The following is an 18,199-nucleotide window of genomic DNA, read 5'->3' as shown; positions in this document are numbered from 1 at the left end:
CGTCTTGTGCCTAGCGATGAAACGTGTGAGAAACTCAAGGCACACGATTAGTCCGCAAAAGCATTGTCATCAATCACCAAAACACCTTAGGGATAAATATGCCCTTACACTATGCTACTTTGCACAGGTTGGTGCCGCCCAATAGCTTCATGATGTCGTTGAAGATACGGCATGGGTGTCACACTGATCGCCTGCCCGATGGTAGCTTGACAATTAGTGACATGTTTTACTATCAATTGCCTTTAGACGCTACCATAGTACCTCAGAGGGATCTGGTTAAGCAATTTGAGAAGTTTAGGACGAATATGGGAGCTCCGGCTGTAGAAGCTCTTACGTAACAAATTCGACACACACAGTTTTACAGCCTTAAATCCTGCCCAACAAGAGGAACTTTTGTATATTCTACATATGTTTTTTAACTTTTGGAATGTCTTGTTAAAGTTGGAGGAAGCGTTGAACCCTTTGGCCTCTGTCCGCGATGTATTAATTTATTGAGAGGTTTGCCGTGGCACAGGCCTATGTCGGGCTGTAGAAAACAGTCTGACGCTGCAAACAATATGCAGGCTAGGCCATAGGCCATTGCATGATCAAGTTTACCTATTTTTACTTTACCACTACGTGCCATTGCATGCTCCTATTTTTACTTTACCACTATGTGCCATTGCATGCTCCTTTTTTTACTTTACCACTATGTACCATTGCATGCTCCTTTTTTGATGCTTTGCATGCAAGCATTAAACACATTTAGCCGCGCGTGAAGGGCGCACGCTGGTGATGTCCACATGGGCAGCCTAGGAATAGTGTATCGATTTTGGTAGCGAGAGAGAAAAAAACGCAGCGATACATCCATCAATCAACAAAAAGAAATTCCCAAGTTCAAAAAAAAAAAAAGAAATCCCCGATTGCTTCCTTCGCTGCCCCTCTCTCATGTTTCTCTTCTCTCGATTCCCCAAGCCGAAGCCAGCCGCCGCAGACTCCCCAACCCCGACCTCCACTCCACCGCCGGCGGCCTCTCCCCCTCTCTCCCTGGACGCATATCCACTCGAGCAGCACAGCCCACAGTCAGATCCGCCCCTCTGTCCTCGCGCCAGAAACCCTAGCCGTCTGGCCATGGCGACCGACCGCAGGCACATGCCTCGACGATGGTGGTATGTTATCAATCCCTTCTCTCCTCCTCCTCCTTCTTCTCGCCCTCTCTGACCCCCGTCTTGTCTCATCTCTGTACTAGGGCCCACGGAGCGGAGCTTCCTCTGCCTGAGACGCTGCTCATGTGCTCATCAAGGTCCGCTGCTCCTTCCTCCAGTCCCAGTCCCAGGATAAGCAGCAGCAACATTAAGGTACGGCCCTCTCTCTTGATTTCCTCTTATTCCCTCCCTTTCCTTTCCCTAAGGCATGGGATTTGCTTTCCTTGGTAGGTGCACGCATCTCCTCCTCCTTGTCGTTTGTTGTGTTGCTCCATGAGCAGATACCTTTCTATAGTAGAGATCTAATAAGCTTCTGTTGATTTTTCAGCGGAAAAAAGTTACATTTTCTTGACCATATCTATCCTTTAGTGAACTTTGTAACAGGCTATTCAAGCAAGAGTATGTGTAGACATATTTGTTGTAACTGATGAATACACCAATTTGGCTTCGTCGAAGTTTTAAAGTATTGAAAGTGGTGGCTCATTATTTGTCTATGCAAACTCGGATGATTCAACACTTCACCAGGACATGTGAGCTTGATCTTATGATTGTCCTCTGTATTTTATTTCTGAAATTCCCCTGCGTAGGTTCCTGATAAGATGTCAAATTCCACCGCCTAGGTTCTTGATAAGATGTGAATGGTCTTCTCCTTGTTGCCTTGCCTTTTCTTATGAACAGGTATCGCATGTTGAGTTGATCCTATGCATTTGGTTGTGTTCTCAGGCTGAGAACATCACAAGATTTTGATCCGGGCCACTCTGTAAGCCTTCAAGCTACCCGTATTCACATTATCTGTAGGATCAAATCCCATGTCTGTCACAGTAAAAGTGTTTAACCCACCTTGGGTGCCACTGACCTGTTAGGTTTGGACCCACATGCCATTGATGCAATAGTGGCATAACTGTTATGAAAAATTGCAGTGACAGATAAGGATTTAACACTTAACCATACCATCTAATTTTAATGTATCCATCTTTTTGCAGTATGGCCATTTCTTCCCTGATCCTCAATATGAAAATGTGCAACATATTAACTGCTGTGATTCAATTCAGATTATCATAGGTAACTCGCATAATGGATTGTCATAAATAATTTGCATCATGTTGTACCAACAGACAAAGGGAGTGCATGGTTCTACTAGCTTATTTGTGTTCGAGCCTCCAACAGGCTTTGCATGCCCCAAGATTTGAAGCGTGGCTGACTTTTTTGTGTCGACTGAATTCTTTTGTTACAATCATCAGTGGAGATTTCTAAAAAAAATATGTGGATTGGTAAGACTAAGTTCGACTATCGTATTTAATGGGTCATAATTTCTTATTCCCAAAGCAGATGTTAAACTAAAATACATGAGTTCATGGGGGAGCACGTCAACAAGGCTGCTGCATGAGTTCATGTCGTCGGCAGTGGCTCACACGTCAACAAGGCCGATGAAATCAGGGGGGCACGAGTGGGTCCGAGGACGAGCACACTTGATGCTTCTTTAATTCACTACAGCAAAATACTACTTCTTGGTGGCGTATGGATGTCGCACTGTATGGATCTTGATCTGTAGTTGGATAGTTCCTGACCTCATTCCAGGAGGCTGGTTGGAGCCTGGTACTTCACTTTTCTCCTTACTGATAAATGCTCCTATTCATTAATTTGGTAATGCACATGAGTTGTTGCAAGCCAAGCGATAGAAAAGTTTGAAACTAATGCTGCAGATGATGTTTCTTTTTTTTCTTCTTCATGACATTTTTTGGGTTCAGCATGTTGATAAGAACTACTCACTCTGTTTCCAAATAAAGTCTTTTTAGAGACTTCAATGTGGACTAGATACGGATGTATATAGACAGATTTTAGAGTGAGATTCACCCATTTCCACTATATGTACTCCATATTGAAATCTTCTAACAAGACTTATATTTAGGAACAGAGGGAGTACTTTGTTTGTAGTCTTTGTACAACCTGCTTTGTTCAGAAGAATGTTCTATCAGGCAACCATGTCTGATATGTTCACATGACTTCTTTCATGTGGTCGTTCCTCACATTCCTTTGCTTCCAACTATTCCAGCCAACTGCAATGAAGTCCTCCATAGAGAAGGGTTTGTAGAAAATGATCTTGGCATCCCAGATAAGCAGGTCGGGGTCAAAGCCAGTGCCGAGGGGGATTTCAATGGATTACCAACACGAGAAACTGAAATGGCAGGACCAGAAAAGATGGTCCCAGATCTAACTGCAGCCGGATGTGCAAGAACACATCAATGATCATCTGTGAGACTCACACTGAAATTTTGTCGATGGAGCATTATTTCTGCTATTTAGCTTCTAGAGTACAATGACTTGTACGTACAACTATAACAGCTAGCAGCATGGTTTATCCCCTTCTGGTTCTACTATTTCTCTAGAGTGATGGCATAGGAAGAGCATGTGTATATGTTGAGGTTAGTCTTCCGAAACTAATGCTGCAGATGTTCTTTCTAGACCCAGCATGTGTATTTATTTTATTTTTACTTCTTTGTGACGTTTGTTGGTTTGGCATGTGGATAAGAATTATTTTTTTGTTTATGAATTCTTTCATGTAACACCCCGGATGTAACTTTCCATATTTGTAACTCCAACTCTTGCCATTTTCGGCTATGTGTTATGATATTCCCTCCGTGGTCGGGTTATGTTTTTCGTTTTGCATTTTGTTCATGTCATGCATCTCATATCATTTCATCATGTGCTTCTCATGGGCATACATGTTCATCTCATGCGTCCGAGCATTTTCCCCGTTGTCCGTTTTGCAATCCGGCACTCCCACATGCACCGGCGCACCCCTCTTGTTTCTTTTCATGAGCGGGTGTTGAACGTTCTCGGAATGGACCGAGGCTTGCCAAGTGGCCTTGGTATACCACTGGTAGACCACTTCCATTTGGAGGTCGTTTGATGCTCCAACGGTTAACCGGGCCACCACAAAGTTCTTTTGTGTGTTGCAGCAAAACCCCCCTCCAAAAAGTCGAAAAACCCCTCTAAGTCTCTTCCATGCTCTAGGTCGTTCGATCACGATCGTGTGGGCGAAAACCGTGCTCCATTTGGAGTCTCCTAGCTCCCTCTAGCTATATATATGTGAGACTCCCCGAAATTCCGGATCCCCGAAACCCTAGCCCTCTCCCTCCGCGCACCGGACACGTCCGCCCGGCGCCGGACGAAATCGCGCCGCCGCCCTCGCCCAATCCGCCGCCGCCACGTGTCATCGCCGCCGTCCCCGCCGCCGCGGCCCGGAGAGCCCGGATCGGGCCCGCGCCCCCACGCCGCCGAGGCCCGGCGCCGCCCTCCGGCCGCCACCCGTGCCCGCCGGCACCCGCGCGCCCGTGCGCCGGCGTGCCTCGACGCCATCCTCGCCGCCTCCTCCCGCCGCGTCCCCGCCGACCCCCGCGTCCCCCGGCGCCTCCTCCTCCTCCCTCGACCGAGCTCTCTCCGGCGCCCGAGCCCGCTGCCCCGGCGAACTGCTCCCGATCCGATCTGGAAACTCTAGGGTTGACTTCCCCCCCCCCTCTAATTTCTGCCAAGTCTCGGATATTTTCACATACTGTGGCATACTTCATCATGGCATAACCCTCTGCATATAACTACGTTTCGCGCGTGTAATATATCGAAATGTTCTTCTCGAGATGCTCTTCATTTTGTTCCATTATGCCATGTTCATTTGAGTCCATCTTGATGCCAAAATCTCTAGTGCAAGAGTGCTATATGCTGTTACCTGCTGTTACTTATCAGAACATGAGGATTTGTTATTTGTTCTGCATTTAATATGTGCATCTTATGGGCATGAGCTCTACATGTGTTTTGATGTATGCCATCCCATCTTTACAGAGGTGTATGCCATGTATTTTTGTGATCTCTGTGCTGACTAGCACAAGCATGCAAACTAGGCTTCGTGATGTTTCTGTTTTCAGGGGCTTAGTAATTTTGCTAATTCTGTGACTGCTGTTATTTTGTTGCTATGTATCCATGTGGCTACAGAGGGATCCATGCTTCTTTTGGTGATGTTCAGTAAGGATGTTTTGTAGATATAGTTGTACTCTATGCATCCATGTCCCTGTTTGCAATTATGGAGTACCTAGCATGACTCAATCTTGCTCTACTTTTGCTATAAAATATTTCTGGCAGATTGTTTACGTGTTATTCAATTTTTCCAAGCTTGTTGTAGTTGATCCATTCATGCTTTGTATTTGTTCTTGCCATGGATAGCTTCATAAACTTGCCATCTTGCTGTAGGTATGCTTGTTTTGTCATGCATGGCTTTGTGGTGAGTGAATCAAGCTCACCAAGATGCCTTCATAATGCTATTACTGTCATGCTCTGTTTTCTGCCAAGTCTGAAACCTGTTAACGGAACTTGCTATGTTTACATGGTTGCCATCATATCTTCTGCTCCTTTTTGGCTTATGGTCAGTAAGGAGCTTTTGTTTTATGCATTTAGTAGGTTCATGCGATGTCTTGTTTTGCTATGTTAAGTTCCTGTAGCATGTTGATTTCTTGTTCTGAACATTGCTACCTGATATTGTTTCAGCCATGTCCAGTAATTTCACCAAGTCTGTGAACCTGATATCTTTTGCACTTTTGCCATGCTTGTTTGGACCTGTTATGTTGTGATCTAGCCGTAGCTCAGTGTTCATCTTTTGTCAAGCATCTCCTGTAGATTACTGCCATATGCTTTGTTGCTATGTTGGAGTGCTGTAGCGTTGCTACTTGTTGCATTCTAAGTGCTATCATGCTGTTAATCGCAGAATCGTGTCATTCTTGTTTTGCTTGCCATTTGCAAACCGTGCATCCGTTTCCGGTGATCTTTATATCGATTTCGACCGAAATCATCTCATCTTTCCAGTGGCATGCTTGGTTTGCCAAGTTACTGCCTTGTTCATCATTTTTCTTCCGGAGCACGCATATGCATCGCATACCACATCTCGCATATCATACATGTTTTGCAACATGTTGGTTGTGCATTTCCCGTGATTGATTGTGGTTACGTTGCTTGTGTTCTTGTTGTGGGTAGAGCCGGGAGACGAGTTCGTGAATGAGGAACCTGTCGAGTACGCTTACGAGGATTAAGCTTTCGACAACTTTGAGAACCTTGCAGGCAAGATGACCATACCCTCGAAATCACTTCTATCTTTGCTTTGCTAGTTGCTCGTTCTATTGCCATGCTGCGCTACCTACCACTTGCTATATCATGCCTCCCATATTGCCATGTCAAGCCTCTAACCATCCTTTTCCTAGCAAACCGTTGTTCGACTAAGTTACTGCTTTTGCTCAGCCCTTCTTATAGCGTTGCTAGTTGCAGGTGAAGTTGAAGTTGGTTCCATGTTGGAACATGGATATTTTGGAATATCACAATATCTCTTATTTAATTAATGCATCTATATATTTGGTAAAGGGTGGAAGGCTCGGCCTTATGCCTGGTGTTTTGTTCCACTCTTGCCGCCTTACTTTCCGTCATACCGGTATTATGTTCCTTGAGTTTGTGTTCCTTACGCGGTTGGGTGATTTATGGGACCCCCTTGACAGTTCGTCTTGAATAAAACTCCTCTAGCAAGGCCCAACCTTGGTTTTACCATTTGCCACCTAAGCCTTTTCCCTTGGGTTTTCGCGAGCCCGAGGGTCATCTTTATTTTAACCCCCGGGTCAGTGCTCCTCCGAGTGTTGGTCCAAACTAGAGCACCGTGCGGGACCGTCCCTTGGCAACTTGGGTTACGTTGGTACCTGTACGCTTCGCTTATCCGGTGTGCCCTGAGAACGAGATATGTGCAGCTCCTATCGGGATTTGTCGGCACAGCGGGTGGTCTTGCTGGTCTTGTTTTACCATTGTCGAAATGTCTTGTAAACCGGGATTCCGAGACTGATCGGGTCTTCCTGGGAGAAGGTTTATCCTTCGTTGACCATGAGAGCTTATGATGGGCTAAGTTGGGACACCCCTGCAGGGTATTATCTTTCGAAAGCCGTGCCCACAGTTATGAGGCAGATGGGAATTTGTTAATGTCCGGTTGTAGAAAACTTTTCACTTGACCCTATTAAAATACATGAACCGTGTGTGTAGCCGTGATGGTCTCTTCTCGGCGGAGTCCGGGAAGTGAACACGGTTTGAGTTATGCATGAACGTAAGTAGTTTCAGGATCACTTCTTGATCATTTCTAGCTTCTCGACCGTTGCGTTGCTTCTCTTCTCGCTCTCATTTGCGTATGTTAGCCACCATATATGCTTAGTGCTTGCTGCAGCTCCCCCTCATTACACCATCCTTTCCTATAAGCTTAAATAGTCTTGATCTCGCGGGTGTGAGATTGCTGAGTCCTCGTGACTCACAGATTCTACCAAAACAGTTGTAGGTGCCGACGATGCCGATCCAGATGACGCAACCGAGCTCAAGTGGGAGTTCGATGAGGAACGTGGTCGTTACTATTTTTCTTTTCCTGATGATCAGTAGTGGAGCACAGTTGGGACGATCGGGGATCTAGCATTTGGGGTCATCTTATTTTCATTTGGGTTTTGACCGTAGTCGGTCTATGTGTGGATTTTGGATGATATGTATGAATTATTTATGTATTGTGTGAAGTGCCGATTGTAAGCCAACTCTCGTTATCCCATTCTTGTTCATTACACGGGATTGTGTGAAGATGACCCTTCTTGCGACAAAACCACAAAGCGGTTATGCCTCTAAGTCGTGCCTCGACACGTGGGAGATATAGCCGCATCGTGGGCGTTACATTTCATGTCAGTATTTTTTTATGCTCAGCTGTAGATGTCAAATATTATCGATCCATGCATCTTATTTACTTTTTTGTCGTCGGTTAATCGACTGACAGAGGAGAAGTATACCATACCCAGGAATCAACATTAGCATAGTCCAATGTACAATTTAGTTCCAATCAAACAGCTTGCATTCTTGAGATTCAGCCGGCTTTTGAAGTGATTCATTCACAGTTTGTGTCCTTGACGGAATCACAAACTAAAAAGGAAACAGATTACTGGATCGGACGTGGAAGGGGAAAAACAATCGCCAATCGGAAGAAAATCCATACACCAACTCGGACCAGCAAAAGTTGGACTAATATAAAGTACCCAGCTTTCAGAGATTGGACGCCTAGATTAGTACACACGAAAAAGTACGGGCAACTTAGTACACACCCAGGTTACAAATATTGATTTTGATTTCTAAAGAAGAGCAAATCTCCAAGTATACTCCAAGCTACTGAGCCAACTAGAGCAGATCAATCTACAAGCAATCTCCAAGCTACTGACCCAACCAGAGCCAAGGAGCCATAAGTATATTCCTTATCCCCTTATCATGATTAATATACACCAACTCTATAATCCATCTGTCCATACAACATCCTTCAATATCCTTACAAACAATGTGGTACCTGCCATGCATATACATAAAATTTATCATCAATAATTTTGAACTTCTGGACAAGTAAAATCAGTTAATTATGAAATTTATCACCATCAATTTTCAACTTCTGGACAAAGAAACAAACAAGAAGAAAAGTACACGCCACACATAAACAAAGGAGAGGAAGAAGAAGAAGAAAAAAGAAGAATAAGACCAGTACAAGCGAGACATACACCAAGAATATTGTCTACATGGAAGACCTGACCAAATAGGTAATGCAACATTTCAAATTTCAGTTTCTAATTCTATGTTAATATAAAACAAACTTAAGCATTTATGTTACACATTGCATTACTAATTTTCTAAACTTAAATTCATTACTTGGATTCTATAGAACGATCCCACTGTCAACTTCGGACTTAGAATTCAGTACTACTTGATTGTCCCGAAGGAGGATGTCTTCATGTACTCAACCGGTAACTCATTCGTGGAAATAGTGTTTCATTTTTTACGAAAATGTTAACTTTTATTAAAAATAAGAAAATTACCAAAATTAACCTAATTATCGATGTTTATATAAATTGGACATAAAAATGATGCAACAAATATCATGATGCTAACAACAACTGTTTGTTTGCTAACAATCGAGGACTAATGTGTGTGGGCGTATGAAAATGGCCGCACGAGACGCTTCGAGGCGCTGCAGCAATACAGGTGCGCACAACTTCGTGTCAAGAGGCGCGCCATGGGTGCGCCCCAACCCCTAGTATGCAAGAAGTAGATTGTAGTGCAGCGCATTGTTAGCAGCCGTGCAAGCATGCATGTCCAACAGCCTACAGCCTAGCTTACAGCCTAGCCTACAAGGTACATTATTTGCAGGGACGTGGCTCCCTGGCGCACGGGCGCCCGATCGCACCACCGAGCGCTCTCCCATAAAAGGAAGCAACGACCCGCGTGCGAGCAGACAACCGAAAAGGGAAAGACAGCCCCGCGCGCGCGAAATCAAGGAATCGAAGCCTGCGCGAATCACGGGTGGATCGCACGCGCCCCGATCACACCTGGTCCACCTCCTGGTCCCCGTGCGTTGGCCCCCTTCTCTCTCTCACGCGCCCCCGCAATCCCCCTCTCTCTCCTCTCTTTTCTCTCTTTCTTGACCAGCACGTTCAGATCTCCCCTCATCATTTCCTCCTCCTTTCCTCCCTCCTCTTCCTTTGTAACCAGATTTGAAGAATCAGGCTGATCTTGGGGTGTCCATGGTGTCTTGACAAAGCAAGATCAGAAGGTAACTACCGTCCTCCAAAACCTCTACCCCCTCTTCTGTTCGTGATTTGCCTACAAATCCCGTCCCTCTCTGGTCGGATTTGTAGGTGTGTGCAAAAAACTAAGGAACTAGTGATTTTGGGCAATTCTATTACTTTGACTAAGCAACTACAAAAAACCGTCCATCTCATGCTTGATCATGAACACCCCACCCCCCCTTCATGTTTGGTAAAATGAGCAACTAGTACTCCAAACTTTAGGCAATTCCATTGTGGTCGTTGAGCAACTGCAAAAAAAATGAGGGGGGTATGAACAAGAAACCTAAAACCTTTGTCCCTGCTTGAGATATCAATAGGGTTTGTATGTTCCTGATTTCAAAACTAAGCATCTATGTGCATTGTGTTTGTCTGTTCCTGGTCAATAGGCCTACAGTTGTTTTGCAAAAAGCAAACTGAGCAACTAGTGCTCCAACTTTAGGCAATTTCATTGTGATCGTTGAGCAACTACAAAAAAATGTGGGGGTATGAACAAGAAACCTAAAACCTTTGTCCCTGCTTGAGATATCAATAGGGTTTGTATGTTCCTGATTTCAAAACTAAGCATCTATGAGCATTGTGTTTGTCTGTTCCTGGTCAATAGGCCTACAGTTGTTTTGCAAAAAGCAAACTGAGCAACTAGTGCTCCAACTTTAGGAAATTTCATTGTGATCGTTGAGCAACTACAAAAAAAATGTGGGGGTATGAACAAGAAACCTAAAACCTTTGTCCCTGCTTGAGATATCAATAGGGTTTGTCTATTCCTGATTTCAAAACTGAGCATCTATGTGCATTGTGTGTGTCTGTTCCTGATCAATAGTCCTAGAGTTGTTTTGCAAAAAAAAACTGAGCAACCAGTGCTACAACTTTAGGCAATTCTATTGTGGTCGTTGAGCAACTGCAAAAAAATGAGGGGGGATATGAACAAAAAACCTAAAACCTTTGTCCCTGCTTGAGATATCAAAAGGGTTTGCATGTTACTGGTTTCAAAACTGAGCATCTATGTGCATTGTGTTTGTCTGTCCCTGGTCAATAGGCTTACAGTTGTTTTGCAAAAAAACACTGAGCAACTGATCCTCCTACTTTACGCAATTGTATTGTGTTCGTTGAACAACTGCAAAAAAATATCTTTTCCCCTGCTTGAGGGATCAAGAGGGGGTGTTTCTTTTCCTGATTTGTAAAACTAAGCAACTATGTCCATTATGTAAAGAAAAGAGAAACAATTTCCAAGCAACTTCCCACCTCTCAATGGTTTTGCAGACAAAACTGAGCAACATACAGTTGTCATGAACAAAAGTATGCATCAAGATGCTTGCATTCATCAATCCGGCAAAAACTGCATACGGTTCTCAATCTGGTAAAAACAGAAAATATTCACACAAAAGCATTCAAACGTAGTTCAGTACATGTGTATCCTCTCATAAATAAGGACACAAATAAAAAACATATTAAAAGTAACAACGTTGCATAGAAGATCTGCCTAAATCCACACAAATCCACTACTAAAAATGAAAAAAGGTCTTCTGCCCATGCTTAGACCTGCCTAACATATATGCATCTTTCCCCCACTTCAAAAAGTGTTTGCCACCTCCTGCTGAAGAACAAAAAGGGAACACACTTGTCAGCAAATTATACACATATTGTGCGCTGGTGGGTAACACAGAGAAGAAAAATGTATGACAAAAAAATTGAACTTGTGTGAAAACAACACAAAAAGTTGCCTCTGCTTACCTTTACAGTTGCCTAGAAAATTGTATATGGTTGCCCTGATTTAATCTAGTATAGACTTTTACTTCAATTTGTCCTCCTAACAGAAAAGTATGTTTATATTGGTTGTGTTATTGACAATGAAAATGTCTCTGCAGGGTGAGCTGGTAAACAAAACAAAGAGGGACAAGAAGAATAAAATAAAACAATGAAAAAACTCAATGAACCACCGGTTGACGTCGAGTCTGTCAACATTTCGGTTGAGTTGGGTGCGCCGTTCTTAAATACAGCATATGATCAGCATGATATCCATTTGGAAGAGGGGGTTGGTGAGTCACCAGACCCCGCATTGGCTCTAATGATGCTCATGCTCCGACCACCCATGTCGCTGCTCCCAATGCTGTACTTGGTCCTGCTAATGCTACAGTTGATGATAAACCTGACTTGGAAGATGAAGAAGCAGGGTCGCAGCCGCAACTGCCCTATGTTGGTATGCGCTTTGACACGCTAGTGGGGGCAAGAGAACACTACAATCGCTATGCTCTAGGGGTGGGTTTTTCAATCAAGTCAAACACGTCCCACAGGTCGGCATACACAGGGGTGCTGGACAGGCAACAATTCTGTTGTAACAAGTTTCGTAAGCCTGTGGAGAGGGTTGGAGTATCAGATGTCTCATCAAGCAAAAAAAGTGCATGCACAAGCTCCCCTGAAGAAGATATTGAAGAGGATGATGAAGAACCCACTTATAAGAAGAAGCAAAAAAGGGAGACTATAAAGCAAACCAAATGCCCTACTAAGATGGTGGTCAAGCTAATAGATGGCAGATGGGAAGTTATAAACTTCATTGCAAATCACACCCATCCGTTGGTTGACAAACCTTCACTATCCAAATATCTCTGTTCCCACCAAGGCATCCCCCCAGAGGAGAAAAAATTTCTGACTCATCTACACGACAACAACTAGACAGGTACATAAAAAAACACCCCACCACCCCTCATCTTTTTGGTCAGAAAAAAGCAACTCTGGCAACTCTCTTTTTTTAATTTGAGCAATTCTGTTTTGGCTTTGAGCAACTCTGATAAGATACGTGGTGCCCAGCATATAAAAAACTACTAACTTCTCACATTGTGCATTTCGTGTGCATAGGGGGAAAACTAGTAAAAAGAAAGAACTTTTTATGTATATGAAGTTGCTCTATTTTATGCATAAGTTGCTCCTTACATCATGTTTTTGTTGCTTCAAAAAAATAACACAAGGTATTGTGAAAAAATGTCTTTGACAGGGAGAATGATGATGGTGATGTCATCATACTATGGGGCAGAGTTGATCATCCCTTACACGTGCAAAGCCATACATAACCACTGTTCAAAGCTGAATGCTGCAACTAAAGACTGCGACGTTGAAGAAACCCTGAACTACTTTTGCAAAGTTAAGGAAGCAGACCCTGGTTTTTTCTTCAAGTGCAAGACGGATGCGGAAGGCAGGTGTGAGAACTTGTTTTGGGTGGATGGTGCAGCCCGGAAAGCTTATGCGACGGCTTACCACGATTGCGTATCATTTGATGCAACTTATCTCACGAACATGTACAGTATGCCGTTTGCCCCCTTCATTGGCATCAACAGACATGGGCAATCTATTATGCTTGGGTGTGGCTTTGTCCGGAAGGAGCTAGCCTCAAGCTATGACTGGCTATTTGATGCGTTCTTGGAGGCAATGGATGGATTGGCTCCGCACAACATAATCATAGACCAAGATGCTGCAATGGCGGCATCTATCAAGAACAAGTTCCCCGCAGCAATACATCGTTGTTATCGTTGGCATATTATGAAGAAGGCGCAAGAAAAACTTGGACCAGTGTTGGCTAGGAACCCAGATTTGGTGAAGGACTTCAATGAGTGTATTGACTTCAGTTTCACCCCTGCGGAATTTGAGCGAAAGTGGGTTGCACTCTTGATAAAGTATGATGGGCTCATGTATGGGCACTTTGAGAAACTGTATGAAGACCGGGCTACATGGGTGCCATGCTACTTCAAATTCAGGTTCTTCCCGTTCCTTCAATCAACACAACGCAGCGAAGGGTTCAACGTTGTCTTGAAGCGCTATGTGAACCCACACAAGTCGCTCCTCAATTTTGTCAAGCAACATGAGAAAATTTAGGTACACATACTCGTGAGGGAAGGCGGGAATGACTACCGGACAGAGCATCTAGACGCACAAAGATGGTCGTGTTTCCCCATTGAGAGACATGCCTACAAGGCATACACTAGGGACATCTATGTGAAATTTAGAACTGAGTTTTAGATGATTGGCCAGTACGATGTGTTCCCTGCTGGAATCCACTTCTATCACCTTGAGCCCAATACAGAAGAAGTTCTAGGGTATGGCTCAAGGAAGTACCTAGTCATAGTGAGGCCAGAGCCAGCAATCTATGATTGTGAATGTTGCAAGTGGCATAGGGACGGCATACTTTGTTGCCATGTATTGAAAATCTTCAGACACCTTGCCGTTAATGAGATCCCTGCACACTACATCAAGCAACGTTGGACGCAAGATGCAGTCCCAAGTGTGCCCTCGCCAATTGACCAAAATTCTGGCCCAGACTTGCCCCCTGAGTCAGAGAACCAAGTGCGCCAAGTGAATATGACAATGGATTTTGCAAGGTTGGCAAAGAAAGCAATGACAAGTGATGAGGCTGCTCCTGTGGTTGCGAGGCACATGAAGGCAGCAGACGCTGAGGTTACTAAACTGAACTAATTAAGGAGAAAGAAGCTCAAGGCAGCCCGGGAAGCAGTCCGGGCTAAGGAAGCATCAGATCCAACAGCCCCCAGTGCATCGGGTCAACCTCCTCCTCCACCTGCCCCCTACCCCCTATGGACCCACCCAGGTCAGTCACAAAAGGCCGCACCTGCACCAGACGGTTCAAATCAGCTCTAGAACTACAACCAAAAAGAAAGAACAAATGCAACCTTTGTGATTCAATTGAACACAATGCTCAAAAGTACACTTAGATGTTCAAGTGACGTGGACAGACGAAAATGACCCACTCAGTCTAGGTGCCGTACACTGGAAGCAACTGTTGACCTCATTTTTTGAGCAGATGATGAGGCAATTTAAAGCAACCGCGCCACAGGTCAGGTTTTATGTCAAAAACCGTGTCGATCGATTTGGAGAAGCTTGTAATAATTTATATTTGTCCTTGTTTCTGTCTTCGCTTTAAATTCATAATTGCAGACATATAGCTTCAAAGAAAATGGTCGTTAATTGAAAGGAAAATGTGGAAATCTATATGCTTAATCATTCTGTGGTTTTTGATTCCTCTTGCCAAAAAAGTTGTCAGCAGCTGTGTTTAAAAAAAACAACTCATGCACAGTTTTTGAGCAAACAGTGGGGCAGTATGAAGCAACTTGTGCGTTGATTTTGGGCAGGTGATGTGGAAAATGGTTAACACCTAGTTCTTTGCTTTAAGTTCATAGCTGGATCCATTGTATGCTCAATCAAATGATAAAAATCAAAAAACATGATTGATTGCCAGTAATGTGAGGTTGTTTCACTTGATGTGCTGAAAAAAAGATGAAAAACCTCTGTACCGATGTCCTTTTACTTTTTGACTGGTTTGAGAATCTCCTGCCATGGCTCCTTGTTTAGTTCACACTTGATCATGGAGATGGTCATTCGCTTCCTGATATTCTGTATGTCAGCTTGTCCGTAGTTGGGAAGCCATGTCCCATTCCAGAATAATACGTTCATCAGAGCAAAAATCCCACAATCACCTCTGCATAAATAAAGAGAGAATCCTTTATGTCAGAAGAACACTTGAAAAAAACCACACATAACTCCTACGAACTCTGCAAGTAAGTAGTTCTTACGCTATGATCTGCTTCGGTGCATCAATGTCAACTAGTGGGAATTTCTCCATGATTTTTGCCTGCTCTGGATAATGTATATCCCACAATGTCCGAACAGATGCTACAATGCACCTTGCTACCCCGTCCAACCTTTTGCTTTTCTTGACGAGTCTCAGCGAGTCAAACACCTCAAACCTGCCGTCCCTCAAATTTATGTTGAAAACCCAGTAGTGGCATGTGCGATTGGGTGTGTCTAGCTCTAGGTTTTCAAGCACATGGATCATCACCTGCAGAAGGAAAAAGAGTGGTCACAATCAACAAGAGTTTTGAAGCAACTCTGAGACTGTTTATAGGCAACTTCAATATTTAAAAAGAGCAAAGTGATGAAAAAAATGCAGCAAATCTCACTGAACCTTACATTTGATTGTGCTTAGAATTTGAGTACTATTATAACCAATTAGCAAACAAAAATCTTTGAGAATAAAGTGGTTGCAATCAACAAGATTTTTTGAGGCAACTCTTAGGCTGTTTACAGGCAACTTCAATATTTAAAAAGAGCAAGTGATGAAAAAAATGTAGCGAAGCTCACTGAACCTTACATTTGATTGTGCTTAGAATTTGAGTATTATTATAACCAACTAGCAAACAAAAATCTTTGAGAAAAAGTGGTTACAATCAACAAGAGTTTTGAGGCAACTCTGAGACTGTTTACAGGCAACTTCAATACTTAAAAAGAGCAAGTGATGAAAAAATGCAGCAAAACTCACTGAACCTTACATTTGATTGTGCTTGGAATTTGAGTATTGTTATAACCAACTAGGAAAACAAATCTTTGAGGGGGTGTTTGTGAGCAACTCTGAAGGTAGCTCTGACCAGTTGCTGATCTTGTTTTGAGTGTGGTTTTGAACAAATTCTGGGGGTGGTTGTAGGCAACTTAGGTATTTAAAAAAATCTCGGGATAGTTGAAAAGCAACTTAGATCTCGAAAAAAAGACAACAGTTATATGCAACTTTTAATTTGATTGTGATTATAATTTTAGTGTGGTTATAAAGTGACTAGTAGAACAAAAATTGAAATGTGTTTATAAGCATCTCTGGGTGTGGTTGTATGCAACTTTAAAAAATTTAAAAACTGCAAAGTGATAAAACAAAAAATTCAGCAAAACGCTATGAAACTTACATTGATTGTGCTTACAATTTGAGTGTGGTTATAAAACAGGCCTCAAAAAATCTTTGAGGGGTGTGGTTGTGAGCAACTCTGAAGATATCTCTGGCCAGTTAATAATTTTCTTTTTGTGTTTGATTTTGGGCAACTCTGGGGTGTAGTTGGAGGCAACTTAGCTACTTAACGCAAGCAACTCTGGGTATAGTTGAAAGCAACTTAGATATCTAAAAAAGAGCACTTGTTGCTGTGTGGATACATACCATATCTTGCTGATCCAGATGGTTTTCTGCCTTAAACCTGTTCGTCAACTCAGCCCCGCTCAAATCAACTTTTTGGAGCGCAATCTGGGGGGAACAAGCACCAAATGAAAAATCAGTGCCAACAAAAAATAAGAAAACAAAGAAAAAATAATTTGAAAAAAATAGAAGTTGATTATTCTTACCGAAAACCTTAGAGGCATGATTACTTTCTTGGAGCCCTGCCTTCTGTTGAACATGATTGCCTCGATCACTAACTCAAAGACATGGGTCATGAGCCACCCATTCCTCCTCATTGATTGAGCTAGCTCCTTCAATGTGCAAAAATAGCCACGGTAATTTATGATATGCGGCCTGTATAAGCAGAAGAAGGAGGTGTTTCAGAAAAGACCAACGGATAAGTTAGGGTGATGCCAAAAAACATGTTATTGAAAAAAAGAAAGAACCGCACGTTTGATCCTCCTGACTTGATGTCCTTGTTGTCCCCGTTCCTGCTCCTCTGAGCATCAAAACCAATGCATACAACCTGTTTACTTCTGGTGAACAATTGAAGTCCTTTTTTACTTCTAAGTTCACATACGGTGACCTTTGTGATGGAGGTGGTTTTAGTATTCTCCTCTCACGCTTCTGGGCAATGGGATAGTCGTGGTTGCTGGCACCACCTTGGCTAGACTCCCCTGCACCGGGAATTTTTGCCTCACCGGTTGGTGTGCAAAATCCAGAAGGTGACATCTGCCCCGACCCCTCACCTACAACACTTTTGACTGCCCCTTCAACAACTCCATCGAAATCCAGGTTGCACCAGTCAATTCCCCACTCAATGTCGGCAGTGGCAGGTTCGTTTGTCACCGCCTTGTCCTTTGACATCTCCTTGTCCTCCTCCACTTTGTTTTCTGGCATTTCATCTATTCCAAGATCGAAAGGTGGGCCTGGGCAATAATTATCCCAAACAGCGTTTCCAGACTTTGATCTTTGGAGTGATTGTTGTGCTTCACCTGAATCAGAGACTTCTTTGCTTGTTGCCTGATTAAGAACGGGAGACGCCCGTATTATAGGAATAGTGTCGGCAGACTTACTTCTCATGAGTGGTGGCATTGACCCTGGAGTCACACACCTTTCCAGTAGCTCGTTTATGTCCCTGATATCAGTAAAAGATATTTCTTTCCTTTGTCCAGAGCAAGCTTGCTTGGTGTGAACAAAAGGAGGCTTCTTTGTTGTCTGGGCTGCAACTTCATCTGTAGTTGCCTGGTTTACTACAGGAGTTGCTTCCTTAATCACTGCAGTTGCTTCTTTCAGCACTGCAACTCCTTTCCCCTTGATATCCTCTTTGGCACTCTCATTGACTGCTGGCTATTTCGACTGCTCACAAGTCTGTGCTGGCTGCATTTTTCTGG

The 18,199-nt window shown here is 43.4% G+C and overlaps 1 protein-coding gene and 1 long non-coding RNA gene across 8 annotated transcripts; both read left to right on the top strand.

Moving 5' to 3' along the window:
* Nucleotides 1–475: 475 nt before the first annotated feature.
* Nucleotides 476–3,842, top strand: LOC109743972 (uncharacterized). 7 transcript variants are annotated; one of them, XR_006666606.2, is made up of 5 exons: nt 487–1,148; nt 1,229–1,944; nt 2,168–2,246; nt 2,514–2,780; nt 3,238–3,842. It is a non-coding gene; the product is annotated as an uncharacterized lncRNA (long non-coding RNA). The 7 variants fall into 7 exon arrangements; XR_005763352.3 differs by having other exon boundaries at nt 476–1,148; nt 1,229–1,337; nt 1,416–2,780; XR_005763353.3 differs by having other exon boundaries at nt 479–1,148; nt 1,229–1,337; nt 1,554–2,780.
* An 8,984-nt stretch (nt 3,843–12,826) lies between these two features.
* Nucleotides 12,827–13,696, top strand: LOC141026799 (protein FAR1-RELATED SEQUENCE 5-like). Its single transcript, XM_073503652.1, has one exon. The coding sequence runs from the start codon at nt 12,827–12,829 to the stop codon at nt 13,694–13,696; it is 870 nt and encodes a 289-aa protein (XP_073359753.1).
* Nucleotides 13,697–18,199: the final 4,503 nt, after the last annotated feature.

This window comes from Aegilops tauschii, chromosome 7, assembly GCF_002575655.3.
Source record: "Aegilops tauschii subsp. strangulata cultivar AL8/78 chromosome 7, Aet v6.0, whole genome shotgun sequence".
Classification (NCBI taxonomy): domain Eukaryota; kingdom Viridiplantae; phylum Streptophyta; class Magnoliopsida; order Poales; family Poaceae; genus Aegilops; species Aegilops tauschii.
The sequence above is the reverse complement of the archived record's forward strand: the minus strand, read 5'-3'. Positions and strand labels throughout refer to the sequence as shown.